The 21,695-nt window shown below is 39.5% G+C and overlaps 1 protein-coding gene across 1 annotated transcript in view; it reads left to right on the top strand.

Annotated features, from left to right (window-relative positions):
• LOC132161263 (transforming growth factor beta receptor type 3-like) overlaps positions 1-21,695 on the top strand; it is a 116,887-nt gene that overhangs the window by 60,135 nt on the left and 35,057 nt on the right. Inside the window, exon 4 of the mRNA XM_059571203.1 lies at positions 14,517-14,654. Coding sequence (XP_059427186.1) covers positions 14,517-14,654 — 138 coding nt within the window. The remainder of the gene's footprint in view (positions 1-14,516; positions 14,655-21,695) is intronic.

Genomic DNA, 21,695 nt, shown 5'->3' with positions numbered 1-21,695 from the left:
GGATCTGAGGAGTGCTTCGGATCTCTCCTTCCGCGCTACTAAGTCCGCTGCACAGGCCATGGGACGGGTTATGGCTTCCGCTACGGTGGCTGAGAGGCATTTGTGGCTGACGCTTTCTGACATCAAGGAGTCTGAGCGCGCTGCGTTCCTTGATGCGCTGCTAACTCCTGCCGGCCTCTTCGGATCCTCCGTCAACGAGTTTGTGGAGAGATTCGCCGAGGACCAGAAAGCTTCGCAGGCGTTCAAGCACTTCTTGCCGAAGCGCTCCAGTTCTGCAGCTAGCCGCTCTAGACCGGCCCCACAGAGCTCTCAGTCACGCCCACCGCCTCCTGCTGCGTCATCGCGACAGCGTCAGCAACGCAGCTCGGGACCCCGTTCTCGTTCTTCAAGCCGTCGCCCCGCGCCGCGTTGAAAGTGGTAAATGTGCACACATGCAGCCCACGGTTACTCGCAGATATATCGAGTCCCACGGGACCCGCTCAGCCTCCCCCCAGTCGGTTAAGCGCCGGGACGGGGTCGAGGAAGAGCGATCTGCCCGCTGTGATCAGCGCGCTCCCCGCCTCAGATGCGCAGCACACTCGAGCGCCGCCGTTGCCCAGTCAACAGAGTGCGCTTCGCATCCAGCCCTTAGCCATTCATGCAGATGCATGGTCAGCGCTTCCAGGGGTTTCGGGTTGGGTGCTAGGCATTATAAAGAGAGGCTACTCGCTACAGTTTTCTCGACGCCCACCGCGCTTTTCAGTGCGCGTCGAAACTACGGTCAAAACAGAAGTAGCACACATACTTCGGGCCGAAATATCAAAACTGTTGAGCAAAAGGGCTGTAGAGCCTGTGTCTCAAGCTCAAAGCGAGGGGGGGCTGTACAGCAGATACTTTCAGCGCGTGATGGGCATTCAGCGCGCAGCGAGTTCTTTCCGCTGCGGCGCGACCGTGTCGCTCAAACACTGTCAAAGGCTCTGCAGCTGGGCCTGCTCCGCATGCGCCCCCAACAGTTCTGGCTGAAGGCTCGGGTGCCGCGCAGAGCGTGGGCGTCTGGCCGGCTGCATTTCAAGGTCGATCAGAGCTGTGTTACGGCTCTAGCACCTTGGACAGCGAACGGCTGGTACCAATCAGGTGTAAGCCGGGGGACTTCCCCGAATGTGAAGATGGTGTCGACGGACGCCTCCACTTCGGGATGGGGAGCGCTGCTCGAGGGCAGACCGTCCTTTGGCCTATGGTCAGAACGGGAAAAGCTCCATAATATCAACTGCCTGGAAATGCTGGCAGTGGAGAACGCGCTGACGCGCTTTTGTCCCCATATCAAGGATCACCACGTAGTAGTCCGTTCGGACAACATGTCCGTGGTGTCCTACATAAATCGCCAGGGCGGTCTCGGGTCTCGAAACCTGTGCAGGCTGACGGAACGCCTCCTGGTTTGGGCTCAGCGCGCCGTGCGCTCGCTGAGAGCAGTGCATGTGCCTTGGCTGCAGAATCTGGGTCCAGACAGGCTGTCCAGAGGCAATGTTCCTACGGGCGAATGGTCTCTACACCCGCAAACAGTCCGGCTGTTGTGGGAGAGATTTGGCAGGGCGGAGGTGGACCTCTTCGCGTCCCACGAAAACGCTCACTGCCCCGTGTTCTTTTCCAAGAACGAAAGCGCGCTGTCACGGAGATGGCCGTGCTGCCCCCTTTATGCTTTCCCTCCCGTCTCCCTCCTTCCGCAGGTGATAGAACGGGTGAGAGAAACGAGATGTTCAATACTGCTTGTAGCACCTCTTTGGAAGAACCAACCATGGTTCCCAGATTTGATGCAGTTAGCAGATGTCGCCCCGTGGCTGGTACCGTTGAGGAGGGACCTCCTCTCGCAGGCCAGGGGCTCGATTTGGCACCCTCAACCGGAGTTGTGGTCCCTCCATGTGTGGGCGCTCAACGGTTACCCGCTGATCTCGCAGTGGGAGTGCTAAATACCATCACTCAGGCTAGAGCTCCGTTGACACGACGTCTGTATGCCTCGAAGTGGTCGGTGTTCTCCAGCTGGTGCACAGCTCGAGGTTATTCACCCCTTAAATGTGAGGTGACGGAGGTCCTCTCCTTCCTACAGCAGCTGTTGGATAAGGGCAGAGCCCCATCCACGCTCAAAGTTTATGTGGCGGCCATCGCGGCGTTTTCTGAAACGGTGTCCGGTCAGTCAATAGGAAGGAACGATTTAGTCATCCGGTTCCTCAGAGGAGCTAGGAGGCTGAATCCTCCCAGACCTCCGTCAGTCCCTATGTGGGACCTCGCGGCGGTTTTGGAGGCCTTGAAGGGTCCCCCTTTTGAGTCTATCCAATCAGTTAGCCTTCAGCATCTGACGTTCAAGACAGTATTCTTGTTGGCTCTCGCTTCGGTGAAGCGTGTGGGTGATTTGCACGCGCTCTCGGTGAGCCAGTTGTGCTTGGAGTTTGGGCCCAATGACTCAAGGGTCATACTCAAACCTAGGCACGGTTATGTGCCGAAATCCCTCAACACACTGTTTTGGGCTCAGGTTATTGCCCTGTCTGCCCTGCCGGTGTCAGGGGAGGATGGAGACTCGAGTCTTCTTTGCCCTGTCAGGGTTTTAAGAGCTTATGTGTCTCGCTCTGCTGCCTTTCGGCAGACGGAGCAGCTGTTTGTCTCGTTCGGTGGACGTTCCAAGGGAATGGCTGTTTCGAGACAGACTCTATCCAGATGGATAGTTGACACCATAGCGTTAGCTTACGCTTCCAGGGGCCTTCAGTGCCCGTTGGGCGTCAGAGCACACTCCACAAGAGGCGTCGCCTCGTCGTGGGCGTGGTCTACTGGGATCTCTTTGCAGGATATATGTATGGCGGCAGGTTGGGCCTCGCCGTCTACATTTATCAGGTTCTATAACCTGGAGGTTCCCGCCTTGCAAGCAAGGCTGCTGTCGGTATAGTCGAATCAGGGCCCTGAGGGGAATTCTGAGTTCACGAGCGCTATGCGCTGCCGACTGTTATATAGGCAGTATTGCGTAAGACCCGCATTGCCACATTAGTCAGGCCTTGCCTCGGCTGTGTGATGTCATATTGCCGCATCTACGGATGCTGCTAGATATGGGACGGAGGGCTTTTTCCCTTTTCTGTCCTGGACTCTCTGTGAGTCCCTCAGGTGACTGTGCACTGTAAATCCTGGGCGTTGCTTCAGGTTTATTGGTGTGTGATCCCTGCGCGCACGGCGTTTTACATTGGGTTCCCGTAGCGTCTTAGCTAAGTTGCTGTACGAGAGAGCTCTCGTAAGAGAACGTACTAGGTTACTAAACGTAACCTAGGTTCTCTCTAGAAGAGTGAACGAGTACTGCGTTCTCTGCCGTGCGTACGATTCACTCTGGTTCGCTTCAGCGATTAAATAAATCAGGTGAGTCAGCCTTTTCGAGCTCCTTTTATAGGTTGGGCCACACCCGTTTCGGCGGGAAGTGGCAAGAAGGGCGCGAAGCGCCCTTATTGGTCTGATGTTGCATCAGCCTGCGCTCGATAGGCTGTGCAGTTGCCGCAGAACAAGCCAATGAGCGAACGAGCCGTCTCGCCTATGGCTGTGTACTGCTGCAAATGCGCTTTACAAAAATACAAAATTAAGGATAATTTTTTGCTTCAGTATTTCGTGAAAAGAGACTTTTCCCGTAGCGTCTTAGCTAAGACGCAGTACTCGTTCGCTCTTCTAGAGAGAACCGAGGTTACGTTTAGTAACAGAGTACGTTTTTTTCAGTTATAAAACACTAAACAGAAAATTAGACATCATATAAGTGATTTATTTGAGCACTAGAAAAATACAATAAGAACAATTTGAGTAAGAAAAATAAGAATAATAAGAAAAATAAAAAAAGATTTAACTTTGTTTGCCAATTACAGAACATCCTGAGATTGCTAGAAATGTAGCTTTTACAATGAATTACGCAAATAAGTGCTGATGTGCTGATGGCCACTTATACAGATGGTAATAACACAAATGTGCCAAAGTAAATAATCCACTCTCTCTGTTCCTATAGACGCGTTCACTTTGATAGCCATGATCATACAGTAATAGCGAGCTGATTTGGGCTGATTTGCACTCAAACAGATGGTAATCATGCAGATACATTCACATTCAACATTAAACACTCTCACATATATAAAACCTGTTGAAAAATAAAACAAACAAAGAAAAAGGCGATCGCTATAAGTTCCGCCTCCATCAGCTGACAGGTGCGTCAGAGCGCGTCACGAGGGAGCGTCACATTTCAAATATACAATCTTTCGCCTATCTTTCATTCATTTTTTTTTCCGGTGGATCGTCTCATTCTGTTTGTGACACTGTACGCTGCAAAACCATGCCGTTTTTTTACTACCAAGACGCAGTTTCCGACCGTGAGTTATTTCAGAACGGACGCAAACAGTTCTGTCGCTGAAGAACTGAAACGTAAACAAATGAATTATGATCCATATTACAACGTTATTGATTCGTTGGACTAAACGTGCTTCATGAGATGTCGTTCAGTGGACCCTTACCTTTCTAACTAAACCGGGATTTACAGCTGTGGATGTGTTTATGACTCGTTTTTACGACGGATCTGGTATGTACAGCGTTTCTAATGTTCATGTTTTTATGTGTACTGCTTACACAAATGTAGCAAATACAGTCTTTATAAGCTTTCCATTGAAAAACAGCGATCTGTCGTCGATGCTTGAGGCTTAGATCTTTATTATGATACATAGTTTGTTAAGATTAAATTTGTCCCGTTTCATTTAATCTGTTCATAAACACTGACACGTGCGAGTTGAAAGGCTTTCAGGACGAGGGCGTCGGGGTGCAGGCTAAGAGGTTAATTACTCACCCTGATACTTGCATTGTGGTACTTTTGTGAACGTGCATCGAAGACTGACAGGGAAGAGAATAAATTGTTGAATAAAGTCATTATTTTAATTTTCTTTGTGCACATAAATATTCTTGTAGCTTCATAACATTACGGTTGAACCACTGATGTCACATGTACTATTTTAGTGATGTCCTTACTACCTTTCTGGGCCTTGAATGTATCAGTTATGTTGCTGTCTATGAAGGGTCAGAAAGCTCTCAGATTTCATCAAAAATATGTTATTTCCTTTTCCTGAAGATGAACGAAGGTCTTACCCTCTACTATATGTGGGTGAATAATTAATGCCAGAATTTTCACTTTTGGGTGAACTATCCCTTTAAATATAACAGACATAAACTAAAATTTCACAGGGTCTTAATATTGGAATGCATTAGTTACAACACATTGGCTTTTCTGAGAATATAGGTTGGGATGACGTGAGACGATGCAGTGGAATGTTCTTTTGGCAGTGCAGTAAGATCCTGACTCATTAAGGAGTCTTCCTTCTGCATTTTTGATAAAGAGCCGTGTCTGTGGCCATCCCTGCAGCCCTGTACATCAAGACAGCTTTTCCTTCGCTGTGAGAGCTGAGAAATAAGAAATCTTTCCCTGGATCTCGTTGTCCTTATCTAAAGAGTTCAGGGAGACGGATTCTCTCCACTTCAGACGCACTTGCACTAAAAAGCCTCGCAACAGACAGCAAACCAGCCCAGTCAGAGAGACCCTTTCAAGCCTGCAATCTGCTCCCTCCATCAATGCCACCTCCACAAAGGCCTGGCTGGAAGGTGGTAGTCTGATACTTCTGCAGAAGGCGGCAGAGAATGGCTCTGTTTTGATACAGGCCGCTTGGGCGGTAATCCTTTAGTTCCAGGTTAACTCTCTCTCCTTCATCTCAATGAACAAAACTGCAGTGATCACATCAGTCTCTGCAGTGACCTAAAGATCAAAGTGCCAGAATCCTTCTCTCTGCCTGCAAGCATGTATGTGTGTGCGTGTGGACGGTTGCAGCGTCTCGAAGACAGGGGAAACAAAGCGTTCATTCTGTGGCAGATGTGATAAGGCCAGCAAGTAGTAGGGACAGGAGTGTATGTTCTGGAGAGGAACTCTGCAGTCCAATAAGAGAAGAATTACTCTATGGGACATTTACACTAGATTAGATGCACCACTCAAAATGTGAATAAATATACCAGCTGGAGGAGTTTCGAGCAGTGGTTCTCAGCTGTTTTTGCTTCAGGACACAGATTTGGTTGCAAGTTTAACCCGTACACTACTGTTCAAATGTTTAGGGCTTTTGAAAGAAGTCTCTTATGCTCATGAAGGCTACATTTTTATGATCAACAACAGAGAAATACTATTTGAATTTAAAATAATTGTTTTAAATTTTGCTTTCATATATATATTACTATAATTGATTTGTGTAACATACTCACTACAAACTTTTGAATGGATACTGTATGTATTAATAAGGGCTAATTGTGCATTAAATTTTTCAATATCTGATTTGTGATAGCAGTGTCTAGAAAGCAGAATGGTACATGACCATATAATTCATTGATAGCTAATAAGTTGTACTTAAATGCGCTGAAATGAAAAGAAACATTATTTTACATTCCATTTATTCCCAAACAAATGAAAACAGAACTTAATTTCTTGACTTATTAATCAGCCTGGCCAAGAAATCGGGTTATTGCTAGACTTAGATTAGCTAAGTTATATTAACATGATAACAGGTGAATTCTTGTGGGATATGTTGTATTAGTTGTCGTCTAATCTTTGTAAACCAGAATCAGAATACTTTTGGTGTTTTGCCGTCTGGTACAGTCCAGAGCCATGGGAGTTATCAGACCTCTACAGGGTGTGGCATTTCCCTTGTCAAAACTGGCTGCGTCATAAAAATAACCACACTCTATCTTTTGCAAGCATAATTTTTCTCTTAGCAACTTGAGAGCAAACAGCGGATAGCCGGTGTCTCTTATCCCTCTCAGAGAGTGCTATTCCACAGCGTGGCTGAAAATAAACAAAGCCAAGCCAGTTTAATCTAACTCCCAGGCCATCTTTGTCTAATCAATTTAGCGAAAGTTAAACATCAAACGCCAGCTCTTGGCCACGGCTCAGCGTGAGGCAGAGCGGATGATTGTTTTATCAGGTGGAATTCATAGATAGACTGGAGCCTCGCAAATCCAAACATTACATTTTGCAGAGCTGAAGGGGACAGCGACAACACCACCACCTCCAGCCTGAGAATCAGTTTAAACAACTGACATTGTGTCTAATGCCATTCTCCATCATTTGATCATTATTTGATCGTTTCGTCCTCTCTATCTGCAGTAGTAGCACAATGTTTGCACCAGGCAAAATAGCACTGAGTTTTGTGCACTGTAAAAAATGACTTTTTAATTAACTTCTATAATATTTTAAAGATATTAAATGTTCTACATTAAAAGTTTCTAAAAATCCTTGAAAGATGATACATTTACTTTAGGAGCAAAACTGCACAAGTATTAAAATATAAACTTTAATTAATTTTATTAATATCTTATGTAAATTTACCTTGTCAAGTATTTCAAATATTTTTTTTTTAATTTTTAGTGGAAAAATAGACAAATTACTTATTCATCATATGACAAATTAGAAAATAAGCAAAATATTTTTTTAAATAAACTTGTTTAGTTTTTATCCATTTGTAGTTTTGGTTACTTTTAACAATATTTTATTTTTTATGTTAAAATATCTACAGTAAACATTAAAAGAAGATATATTTACTTCCTAGGAGCAAAACTGCATACAACATTTAGTATTTAGACTGGTTCTAATATATTTAGTTTTGTGTATTTTGTCATCATTTTAAATTGTTTAAACTTAAAACAAGTATAAAACAAGATATAGTGCACTTGCACTAACTTAAAATAAGTCTTAATTTATTTTCTCATGTGAATTTATCACGGACTTATGGATTTCTTTTTTAATTTTAAGAGAAAAAATAAACAAAAATAAAAAATATATTTTTTAGTACTCTGAATAAGACAAATCTATAATATGACTCTATAACAAACCTAATTAATATATAAAGGGGGTGTGTTGATGCTGAAAAAGTGGAAGCGAAAATTTAGCATATTTAGTTCCTGGTTAAATTGGATTGTGGGAATTAAGTGAATATAATACAGGTTTTTGTTCTTAAATACTGCATGCATTTGACGGCTGTTTTGTAAATTCACTTCTGTGCACTGAGGCAAAAATAGTGCATGTTCATCAAAAGTGGAATTTGCGTCTGCTGTCTTCTTTAATGAGGTCAAGCTTGTGTTTGTGCACATTGTCAGATAAGACACATCAGGAGACTTAGGGCTATCAGATTTATCATCCAAACTTGCCTCCAAATTCATAAAAAGTACACACAAACACAGTGTGATTGCAATCGGTTGCCTATGTGCTTTGATATGTCTGCAGAGAGAGCTGATGAGGTAGATATATCTGTGTGTTTGAGCAATCAGATGCAGGTAAACAGACATCACAGTGCACTAAAGGGCTTCAGGTTGAGAGGTCACAGATCACAAAGGAGTGCTGATAACAGAACTCAACAGATTGATCTGATCCACAATCTTTACCTCATTTATTCTCTTTCAGCCATCCAGAAAGAACCAAGATGCAGTCAAACAACACACACAGATTTACATTTAGGACAGTGGCAAACACTACATTGCTCTACATTGTTTCAAATAGAATGCAATCCTACTGTAAGTCATAGGAAAGATCATGCACAGACACATGACAGTGATTGTATCAGATTTACAAGAAAATCTCTCGACAGCAGAAATCTCTGCTTCGCGACGCAATGTTAACAATGTGTTTCTCTGACACAGTCACAGTGAATCTGCAAACATTGCATTATTTCCAGAAAACAAACAGTATAGATAACTGAAAGAGTTGTTTTGTAGATCTAATGTATTCTTGTTCCGTTTAGTAAAAATTGCCTTTGCGTATGTGTGCAGTTAAAGACTGTTTCTGTATCTGAGACACAGTGAGGTGTGGTTTCAAATAAGAAATAAAGTTTCAGTTGTATTGCATTCAAAATAGTAGTAGATAAGGTGCAAAGTTGTCTTTTTAAGACTACTGCACCATTGACAAGCTGTTGTACTCCTAAAGTACATTTTAACCATATTTTTGAACAGTGTTACAGCACAATATTTGAAAGTGTGATTACTACAGTATAATATCATGACTGTGACAAATACAGTTGCAGTTATGAGAAACATAAACAAACATAATTACAAGAAAAAGCTGCAATTTTAAGAAATAGTGTTGTACTGAGATATAGTCGCAAGTAATGTTGCAAATAAAGAAAATAAAATCTCAGTTGTGAAAGAATGTTGCAATTGCAAAAAATAAGGCACCAAATGGCTTTCATAGTTAAAATTCCTTTTTTTACGATTTCTATAGTACATCACAATGCCTAAATATCAATAGATGTTTTTTTCTATCCTCAAGAGCAATTTTGAAAACAAAAATACTAACATGTCCTTTAAGCAGATAAGTAATTGTAATTCAAATGAGATCTACTCTTTTTCAAATAATTGTTAAAATTAATAATAATAATTATTATTTGTAATATTTTTTTTTTACAAATTGGTACTTTATATTACCCACACAGTAGAAAGTTTTTTTTTTTTTTTTTTTTTTTTTTAGAAAAGACAGATTTTTATTTAAGTCTCAAATTTGTAGCCAAGTAACAGTACTTTTGACATCCTTAAAACGGATTAGTCTTCCAACCACCATGTTTGTCGGCTTCCTCATTTTCCCCTGTATGATTCCATATCATCGGCCTATCATTCTCCTAAACAAACTCCCTGTTTCCCACCCATCTGCTCCCGTTCCCAAAAACCTTTTCATGGCCCAAGGGAACACTATGACTGTCATGTTTTGCTTATCTTGCATTATTTGGCATCTAATTAGAGGATGTTTTAGTGAACTGAAATTTTGGGAGGACTATCAGTCACATAATGAGCTCTATCAATAGAGTCAACACCCTTTCCTTCTAACAGGGAATTGCTTTCAGCAGAGAAAGAAAGAGATAAACGGTACATAAAGAGTTGACAGAGTTGATTTATTAATGCTTCACATGAGAATGCAGAAATCATGAAGGTTTCACAGACAGATAGACAGGAACTGCGTGCGGTTTTATTGCTGACATTGTTTGTTCTCACTGAAGGTGATTTGTTGATTTGAATGGTAGGTTGCTGGTGTGCTAAATGACAAGGTGTGACCGGTTTCCCATCACCCCCTGCAGTAATTCTAGCCTCTGTGCTGGGTTTGTACGGGGAGGTGCAGCTGTCTCCTATCAGACCCTGTAGTTTCTTTGTAACTCAATCAGGCCTGATGGGCCCCCACAACACCATCAGACAGCGGTTAGTGCAGCAGCCTGTGAAATCAGGTCCAGGCTCACACTCTGGCCTTCACACTGGCCATGCATTTCTTTTTATCTCTCAAAACACGATCATCTCAACTGCTTCGCTCTTCTGAGGCCTGGCTTTGCTCAGTTTAACAGCTCTGTTTGCAATTCAGCAGCAGTTCCATCAGTGACACTGAGATTGAAAGAGGCTCCAGCTGAAATGTGTTTTCCACTGCAAAAGTGCTTTTGCTGATGTCATAGCTAGTTGATTGGACTTTGATTTGAGGGAATTGCATTTGTAAATGGCGGTCTAAATGAGAGAAGGCTCGTTTGACTTTTGACATTTTTGGTCAGAGGTAAAAAAATACATAAAATGAAACATGGATGAATCATTCATTATAAAATTAATAGCATGCATTTAGATAGGGTTAATTTTTATTTAATGCCAACTTTAATGCAAACAATTTATTCCAGCAGATTTATGGCATCAAATCCTGGCTTTATTATAAGAGCCACAAGTAATCTTACAATTAAATTAATTTAATGTTAAAATTACAGTGTATTACATAACTTTATGAAATACATAGCAAAATACTAGCACTTTGAGTATTAAGAAATGCGCATTACAAATAAAATGTATAATTATTTTTATTTATTACATAAATCAAATAGATTAAAATAAATCAAAAATAGAGAAAAAATTGTTAAATAAATAAACTGTAAGAAGAGGGAGGTCTATAAAATGTTGTCAAAAATGGTATGGATGTAAGCTATAACAGACCTGGGACAACACTCCTGGTTGAGCAGTTATGGAAAGAACATCCCACCACACAGCCACAAATGATAATAGTTCCTAGTTGAGGACAGAAAGGTTTAAGAGCCACTTCTTCTTCAGTGGCACCATTTCAGTGGAAAAGAGATGTGTTTGCAGTGAAAATAATAATCTGTATGCCTTCTGTACATGCCGTATTGAAGAATGAACTCATTTCTCACTGAGCCTGCATGATGTTGAACCTCTGTAGAAATCCTTTGTAAACCATGTTGTATTGTGCAGTTAATAGAGTATGCATTACAGCATCGCAGATGGTGTTTCACAGAACCTATGCGATGTGGGATTAATCAACACTCCCAGTTCCCAGCATTGCCAATATGTGATGTGGAGTATGTGAGCTCATCCTGGAGAGCTAGGTTTTTAGCTCATGCCTAGCCAGGGTAATTTGCTTCTCACCTTGGAGCAGTTTTGGAACGGCGGAGTGACTGTGTTTGTGCCTTCTCTAAATGACTCACTTTTTTTGGAATTGTTTCTGTCTGATTCTGAAATTCCATGATTTTTACAACCAGGAGAGTTTGTGCTTGAGCCCCTCTCCTTATAACTATCTGCATTACTTTCTTTAGACAAAACTTTCATCCTGTTTCTCTCTCTTGTTCTTGTTGAAAGGCATAGTTGTACTATACATTTAAATGTATTCAACCTCATGTCATTCTAAACCTGTACGAATCATTCATCTTCAAATCACAAGTGAAAATTTTGGAAGCTCAACTGTACTTGATGCATGAGAACAAACCTCTTTTTTACAATTCCTTTATTAAATTTTTAAAGCATCAGAATTGTCTTATATGGAAGATAATTTGTGTTGAAGATAATTGAAAGTAAATGATGAAAAAAAGGTGAACTAACTCTTTAGTTATTTATCATATTGATTGATTTATCTGTTTTTCTTCTCCACTCAAAATTGTTCCATGCAGATGGATTTGTTTGTGAATGTCTGCACCGATTGATCCAAGGGGGAGGTTTGGGTAGATATTAGACGCTTATTGAAAATTTTCCACTGAGTACAGAGAGGCAAGTCAATGGAAAAAAATCCAGTGGAAGGAAAATCGAGGGTCTCTTACTTGTCCACGCTGTGTCTGCCAGACCCTTTGTGATAAGCACTCTGTAATATCTTCCATTCTCTGCTCTCCAAAGGCCCTGCTGTTATGATTATTGCCACACTTTTATTGCTAAACACTCTTATTTGCTCCAGCGTCCTCCCACATCTGCAGGGGAGCTGCTCATTACGTAGCTCTGAGCTTCAGTCCTCACTTGAGATGTAGCTCAACTACCTGTCATTTAAAGCAGAACATAAACACATCAAAGTTCCATACACAAACACATCTGTTCTGAATATGTTCTCATGCCTGAGAATCAAGTTTAGATCAGTAAGATAAAGGCCAACTGACCTCTTTGAGTTTAAAAGAAAATCGTTATCATTTACTCACCAACATTATCAGTCATTACAAATCATTACAAATCTTTTTTTTTTACCCAGTAGGTACATGATAAGACATTTTGAAGATTCCAAAGAACAAAAAACATCATAAAATTATCATAATTGTGATCCTTTGATGCAGTAAGCTTTTGAACAAGCAGGAATTGAAGTTATTTTTATTTGAATGACTGCAAATTGAAGTGTAGGTGATCGGTCAGCCTGACAGATGAAGATGGTCAGTAATAAAGCTCTAAAGGTGATGAGGCAGTGCTTGTTTGTCAGGTCAGTGTTGAGAGGTAGTTAATCAAACCATGTCTGGAATGGAGTTTGGTTTCGACCCCACTGCAGGCCCTAAATCAGCAGGTTATATTTGGCCCACTGGGCCCCGTCAGACTGCAGGCCCAGGTATAGAGCAACAAAACACCAGCTAAATGCCTCCTCAGAATCTGGAAGAGATTTTGGAACATATGAAGTGACAGAACCCAAATCCACAAACCTCTATAGTAGGGAAGTGCAAAAGTATATGGATTTTATGAACCCTCTTAAAAACACTGGAAAAATACAATGACAAACAAAACATGAGCCAGTGGCCAGAGACACAGGCTGAATCCAAGAAGCTGTTCTGTCAAGTAACTGGCAGACATTCAAAATAAACTTAGTTTGAATATCTGCTAAATATCTGTGTATACTATAAATGAATATTAAAGCTCAAACTAAATCGGAACAAACTGTTTGAACAGCTCCCTATTTCTAGATCCTTTCGCCATCACCATCTTTTCTGAACAAAAGAGCCTGTGTGTGAAAGTTCAAATACCAATGAGGCCACATATTGTGGCCATCCAAAGAAAAACACGGCTTTCTTAGTCACTGTGTGATTATCAGTGGGGTGGAGACATAAATAGCAACAAACTCTGATAAGAAGTAACAGGCGTCCACAGTGCTGCTGTAGTCATGTTTTTGGCGCTAACATTACTAGAAAAGAACTGTTTCTACGTTTGGATTGGAGGAAATGAGAAGTTTTTGTGACACCGCGGGTTTCCACATTGGGGTCAAAACCACACATGGGGTCACCATATGCAAATGGAGTCGTAGGGGGATTTCAGTGAACTGTATTTTATTTATGATATAAATAAAAGCTTTGTCTAGCATGATTTTTATAGCTGTTGGCTACTCGCACATATGAAATATGCAGCTTGTCTTGTGCTTAAAATACGATGTGAGATGTAGGCTACCACGCAAGAGCAAATGGGAACTCAGTTTTAGAGTGTCAGTGACAAATAAGAGTGATCAGATATAGAAAAGTAAAAAAAGAAAAAGTTAATGTTTAAATATGAGTTTGAGAATCTTTTTAGTGTTTCATAGTTAAAAAAAAAAAAAAAAAAAGTATTTTTTAAAAAAAAGTCCCTCTCATGATATTTTATAAGCATTTTATTAACTTGATTGATTGTGTTTTTTTTTTTATAAATTTGTAAATATAGGTATCTTTTTCACATTTTGAATTCTAAATTAGCTCTGTAATTAGAGGTGTGATTATTATCAGCTGTAAATACTTTTTTTAACTTTTCTTTTTTTAAGCATAAGGAATGTTAATTTCAAAGTGTCTTTTAAGGTAAACACTAGTATAATATTCTAATTATAATTATTTATAAATATAAATGCTTCTACTTGTTGTTCACATGTCTTTTTGTAATATACCGAACTTGTCAGAAGCCCCCCCCCCAATAATCTATATATTTTATTGAGGCTTTTTATGATATCATAGGAGTTGTATCGCCCAGAAATTTTCTATTATAAATTGTTTTCACAATGTAAGGCTACTTTAATGAATTCCCTAAATCTAATTTTGTCTTTTCTTCTCAAGATCAAGAATTTCATAGTTTAAAATTAAAAGTCTTTCTAACAGCTGAAGCTCTGAGGTCTTTATACAGTCCAGAGCCCCATTGGTCCTATCTGTCTTTAGTGAATGTTCTCATTGTCTTCAGCACTCACTTCCCTTCTCTCTTAGCCGTTCTCATTTGACCCCTTTCCTTGCTGTGTTCAGGTGGCGTTACATCTGCGGCCCATCCAGTCCCTGCATGTGCACCAGAAACCGCTGGTCTTCGTCCTGAACTCCCCTCAGCCTGTCCTCTGGAAGCTCCGGACAGAGAAACTGGCCTCAGGAGTCAAACGCATCTTCCATGTGAGTCTGAGTTGCTTTATGACTCTCAAACCATCTCTCTATCACATCCCTGTCTGTCTCCCCATCCTCCCCGGCACCGCTTCTGAGCCAACTCCATCCACATTTTCCCTGTAATGAATATTCAGATTCTCATTCATTCCAAATCACCAAGCATATCTTTAAACACACAATTCATTTACACTCTCTTTGGCCCGTCTTACCTTCCTCAAACAAACTTCTCCACTCTGCTGTCAGCAGAGGTCTTACTCGCTCAAAGATGCATTCAGGTGTGTGTAGCCAGAGGAAATACAAACATGCTCACACACACACATCCATACACACGTAAACACACCCCATGCCAACACAACCATCTTTTAGACAGAGGCTTGTGTAATTGCATCTGGCACAGGCTCACAGGTTTATATTGACTGCTGTAGTCTGTGGATGTTCACCATGCTGCCTGACGGATGTTTGGTGACGAGACGGTGACGAGGTTCATACTCTAGTTGTGGCTTCGCTCTGTTCCCCACTGCTTTACCCAAACGCTTTCACCACAGAAACACTTAACGCTCAGTGGGTGCTCTTTCGTTGTTTAATTCTTAGTAGTTTAGTTCTCAGCTATGCATCAACTTTGTATCAAATGTTTATTCTAAGATGAAACAAAAATGGGACAACTGTTGACACGAAGTGAAAGTGTTATTAAAGAATTAATGTGAATAGTATGGCTTAGATTATTTAGTATAAGAAAAATAAGTAATATTAATTTTGAGATTTATGACTTTGGATTGCAGAATTTTGTGTCTGTGGAAATGTATGTGATCTCTATTGAAACTAGAGGAAACGTATTAAATGACTCGGCGCTGTTTCTTTGAGCAGCAGGACAGCCTCTTTTATGAGACACAAGCAGAGCAGATTTTTGTAAACTGTTTGTAAAACCATCAGCATAGTTTTGCGGATTGATGTGGACGACTCAATAGCTGTGTTTACATGTACACAAATAATCTGTTTATAATGGGATTGAAAAGCCTACATGTAAACACTCCAGTCGATCTGTTTGAGCTTGATCCGAATGAAACTTGGTGGTAGACCAGAAATAATCTGATTAACAGGAAACTTGTAATTGCTTTAAATGGACAATTTTTGGATTTAAAAATATCTTAACGGATCATAAATTAGATAGCTGAACTAATTGGCTGATATTACAGGACTAAAAATAATTCAAATCAGAGTACAGAATATTACCACCTTTTATATTAAAGTTGGAATGTAATAGAAATTCTATATTCTGTATGCATCTTGACGATCTTATAGTGAACAAATTTAACCATGCATCTCGATAAGGATTGCCTTGCCTTGCCTAATATGAAAGAAATGATATATTACTGTTTCTGTTACATCACAGTTTTTAACACTCATTTTATTTATTTATTTTTTTTTTTATTTAAATTTGTTTTAAATTTTGTTTTCCTGTAGCTCAATTGGTAGAGCATTGTGCTATCAAGAGCAATGTTGGGGGTTCGATTCCCCGGGAACACATGATAGGTAAAAATTGATAGCCTGAATGCACTGTAAGTCGCTTTGGATAAAAGCATCTGCTAAAAGCATAAATTTAATTTAATTTAATTTAACACTCACAACAAGAAAATGGCGTAAATCTAAATTAAGGTTTTTCTTTTCTCATACATCCATATCCATTATATCTATGCCACTGCATGAGAGAGTTTACTTTTTTTTTTTTTAGATTTACACAGAGATTCATACATTTGTTTTATGAATGAGCCCATTGTTATCTAGGAGAAACAACTGAGATATTAAGAGATTGGCTCCTGAGATTTTTCTTTTCTGCAAGTGTGCTTTCAAAACATCTGGAACATGATCAAAATCTGTATCTACCTATTTTAAATCCAAACCCTTTGTAGTCACCGTACTGCAGAGGGCATTCACAATAAAAAAAAAGAACGATTCTTTCATATGTTTGTCATGGAGTTGTGGAAACAATTTAGACACTGGTTTGATCGAATCAGTATTACTTACAAATATATAATAGACTAGTGAGATCAGCGACTAAGACTCTCCCTGACAACTTTACTGTTTTCCAGCCATCCTGTGAAACAGCGCAGTTACTTCACTCCTCTTTAACCTAAAATAACAAGATGACAAGATCCAGGGCGTTCCTCACTGCACCGAGGGAGCTCAGAGGAGAGCTGGGAAGGGGGTTTAAGTAAAGAAAGCCACCCCCTGAACAGCCGACCATATTTAGTCAGGAGAGCACTGGGCTTAATGAGAAAAAGAAAGAGGGTTGCTCAGTATCTCCGATCATAGCATCGCTAATTATTTTTTTACCCACCAGCCAATTGAGCCAAATGCAGAATTGTATTAGATTTTGTGTTTTTTTTGCAATACTGAAAAACATAGCTGTGAAATTGGAGAAAAGGTATTAAATCTTTGTAGATGATTTCGCACTGTGTTTTTGTCATTTTATTCATAATCCTCTCTGAAATAACTCCACTTAAAAAAGGAAATGGAAGCAAAATAAAAAAAAAAAAAAAATTATATTTGCATTCACACTGTCCTTGGTCTTGAAAGTGGAGTCGCACCTTTTTTTTTTTCAACAACCTCATAGTTATTGTTTACGCTGCTTCTTTTGGAAAATGTTGCTGCTACTACCACTACTACTACTACTACTAATACCAAAATAACATTAGGTAATAATGCAAATATAGCTTAATATTTTTATTTTTCAGCTGTAGCGTTTTCTTCTCTTATCCAGGATTAATTTAAATATTATTTATATACTGTTGCAGCATTTATTTATATTTTGAATTGGCTGTTATTTTTATTATTATTATTTCATATTTATTTCTATTTAACATACATTTATTTATTTATTTTTAGTATTTTCATTTAGGCAACATTTCTAATTTCCATTTAACTTTTTTGCATACATTTTTTTTTATCTAATATTTGTATACTTTGTCCAGCTTTGTTTTAATTAATGAAAACAATTTGTAATAGATTTAGTTTTAGTTTACAATAACAACACTCCTCCTACAGTATCTGTAGTATTGGCTACCTTCAACCAATTACGTTTTGCCACCTTTTTTCAGTCTTTTTGAGATCAGTGGCACTCATTTACTGGCTTTTGAAATGTCTGAGTAGCAGCATATGGTAAATGGGTGGTTGGCACATTATTCTGCGTCTGTCAGTACAGTATGAATTAGCCATAACAAGCAATAACAGGCATTTTTGCGTTCTTTTACATGGACCTGAGATTCATTTGAATCCCATATAATAGAAACTTCTGCAAATGCTGCACATCATTGTTACTAAATGAGAACTTTTTGTAAAGGCCAATCCAAGACGCCCGCAACCGTGACTATTATTACATAATTAAACAAATTATGCACCAAAACACCCACATTTGGCTGGTAATGGATGTTAATTTCCCACCCTTTCCCTATCACATGAGAAAATCACAATGCAGCGAGAGCAAGAGGCCTCACTGGTTTAACTGTCACACTCTTCCTGCCGTGTATACACTGTAAATACCTTTATATAGCTAGCGGTTCTATGCAATAATCATTTTCAAATGTGTTTTAAAACCGTAGCATTCCAGAGGAATGTAGTGCAGAGTGCCACTATTATTTCCATCTGTGTGGACAAGTTCTGCTCTCCTGCTTATGTTGTGAATGCGGATGTAAAGTGACTCTACATACTCAAATCCAATGCATGCTTTCTTTGTCTATGTAAGGAACTTTCTGAAACATGCATACTGGCAAAATTATGAATGTCTTCATAACCCCTTTAGTGGCCACAGAGAGTTGTCCAACTGTACTACACCCTAAATTCTCTTTATGTGAGTCAGTCCACTTTGACCATGTTAGATTCAGTTTTTCCTCCAAAATTCTAATCGCTTGTCATTCATCACCTGGGTGTGGGAATGGACTATTTATTCTATAAAACTGCCCGTCAACATATTTCAGTCTTGTTGCATGGCAAAAACTGAGCACAGAATGAAACCAAAGTAAAGTAAAGCACGTTTTTTTTGGTTTGTAACCAATGCTCAGTTTTCAGATACTGCTGAGATTATGGATGAGAAAAATGTAATATTGTGCTAGACCGCAAATTGAGTTATTTCCTGTAGAGACTGGATGTATTCTTATGTCGGCTTCATATAATTTCAGGCAGATGACTACGGGCAAAATATATTTTAGAGGAGAACATGCTGAGGTCATCCTTTGACGTTTATTAGCAAGGCAACGCTCTTGTAAATGTCTAGTTTTGTATGTAATGCTATTAAAGATCATGTTTATGTTTTTGGCGGAGCCCAGGGCAACTTATGAGAAATGATGAAGATTGTGTTTGCAACAGATTCTTCAGCAGGTAGCTGTGGTGTGGCCAAGACAAATCCTCAAAGTGCTCATAACAAATATAATTGACTTGTTAAATGCAAACTGAGTTACTAAAATGTTACAAATATGTCTGCCTTCTTTGATACTGTCTAGATCAGTTTCACATGTTTCATTTGTGGATAAGGCAATCCAAAAATATAATACAAAGGATATGTCAATAATCAACCCTCAACATGGTTAGATTTCACTTGCCATTGATTGAGGCTAATAATACGCTTAGCTCAGATATATTTTCACTCGCCTACACTTTATAGTGTTTATAGTGAGCGCAAATACAATGTAGACATAGCATATTTTTTGGACAGAATATTCCAGTGTGTAGCACTCTGTGATTCTCTCAAACACATACAAAGAGAGAAAGCAAGAAAGTCTTACATGCCACATAGAATTGACATGCTACATGTTAAAGATATTCTTTTTTTCCCCCTTTTTTTTCTTTTCTGTTTTTAAATATTTTGCCATTAAAAACAAGGAGATGCCTAGCTGGTTCCTACAGTAGTGGGCATAAATAATGCACATTTTGCCAAGCAACAGTAGTTTAAATGGCATTCATTGCTATTTGTACTTAGCAAAAACAGCCTCTGCCTAAAAACGGCATGCAAATTTAGCAACATGCTAACATCAAACTATTGTTAACAGTAAACATTAAAGAGTTTACCCAAAAAAGAAAATTCTGTCATTAATTACACACCTTCTTGTTGTTCCAATCCCATAAGACCTTTGTTCATCTTCGGAAAACAAGTTAAAGTATTTTTGATGAAATCCGAGAGCTTTTTGAGAAATGCAATACCACATTCAAGGCAGAGAAACATATTAAGGAGGACATTGTGAAAATAGTCCATGTGACTTCAGCAACATCACCAAACCCAAAAGACCTTTGTTAATCTTCAGAACACAAATTAAGATATTTTTGAGGAAGTCCGAGAGCATGTGGCATCAGTGGTTCAACCGTAACTTTATGAAGCTATGAGAATACTTTTTATGCACAAAGAAAACAGAAATAACTTAATTCAATGATTTCTTCTCTTCCGGGTCAGTCCGCCACCATTATTTTTGTTTTCTCATAGCGTTTCCATAGCTTCATAAAATTACTTTGAACCACTGATGTCATATGCTCTCTGATTTAATCAAAAACATCTCAATTTGTATTCTGAAGATGAACAAAGGTCTGACAGGTTTGGAACTACATGAGAGTGAGTAATTAATGACACAATTTTCATTTTTGAGTGAACTATCCCTTTAATAAGTGAGAGACTATATTGCTTTGTGTGTTATATCGGTATTGATACATTGGCCATTTCAAGACTATTAGAATCAGTTAATAATTGTGCCTATTTGGCATAGATGTTCTCTCTCTCTCCATTGAAAAGTAAACTGACCATTAGTTTTGACTGATACCACAGAAATACTAGTGCCTTATGTGAGCTGATGATGTGATCTGTTGGCCCTTTCGTTGCAATTGGGAACTTTACTCCTCAAACCCTGTGTCTCCTGGAACATCTTAATAATGAGTCAGGACTGCAAAAAAGGACCTGATCCCATTGTTGAGCTGTCAGCACGTACCTCCAGCCCTTACTTCACATCTTTCTTTTGCTCTTGGCTTTGATTTTATTAGCCCAAGTCTCATGATGACATCATCCGAATACACACATGCACACACAGCCCTCACAGTTAGTGTGAGATCAGCCAGGGCAATGAGCTCACACTTTTACAAGAAGAACCTCCTTGCCAGGCATCCTGACACACTGACAGACTTCATCCTTTTCGTAGAGCAGCTCACACACACACACACACACACACACCCTGTTCCACACCGGAACTATTTCCGGCTCGACGCTCTGTGAAGTGAACTCAGTTCCAGCACATAGCTGCAGCAGATGGCTCAAGAGTGTGTAGCATCAGAGCCAAGTCTTGTGTGATTTTGTTTAAAACTTACAAACATGGCTGGAGTAGAAGCAGAGGGTTTACATCTGCTCATGTCTAGGCACAAATCAACCCAACTAATTCAACTCAGCTACTTCAGGGTCAATGACATGAACTCATTTTCTGTTTAAATCTGAAAAAAAAAAAAAAATCAATCATACAATGACATCAGTAAACCTGTTTTCAATTTCTTAATTTGAAGTTCAATAAAGTCATGCATGTTGCATATTACACTGTCTTAATATCATAATGGAAAAAATAAACTCATTCAAAGAAAGAAAGTGAATAGCTCAAATTTGTCATTGTGTTTAAGTGAAAAATATATTTAAAAACAAAAAAGATGTGAGATGAAAAGAAAATACATTATTGCATTTGATGGTTACACTACATGACGTTTAAACTTTTGATGAAAATAGTAGAAAATGTTATCAAAACCCACATGAATATGAAGAGTACTTTTTTCTAAGAACTTGGCACATTTTCAACTACATTTTGAAAAAATTTTTTTCTTTTCTTTATTTTTCATTGAACCTGCAACCAGGTTTTTCCACGTCTCTGGCCCTCAAAGTTGGCTGCGCATTTTTACAGTTGAATAATGGCTTTATAAGGCTGGTTGTCTGTGGATTAGCCCTGCCAACCCTTGTTTTCTGGTTCCAGCACTTGGAGGTCCAAAGAGGCAGATGGGAGTCCTGGAGTCTGAGAAGAAAGCTGGTTTTGGCTGCTTTGT

This window comes from Carassius carassius, chromosome 17, assembly GCF_963082965.1.
Source record: "Carassius carassius chromosome 17, fCarCar2.1, whole genome shotgun sequence".
Classification (NCBI taxonomy): domain Eukaryota; kingdom Metazoa; phylum Chordata; class Actinopteri; order Cypriniformes; family Cyprinidae; genus Carassius; species Carassius carassius.
The sequence above is the reverse complement of the archived record's forward strand: the minus strand, read 5'-3'. Positions and strand labels throughout refer to the sequence as shown.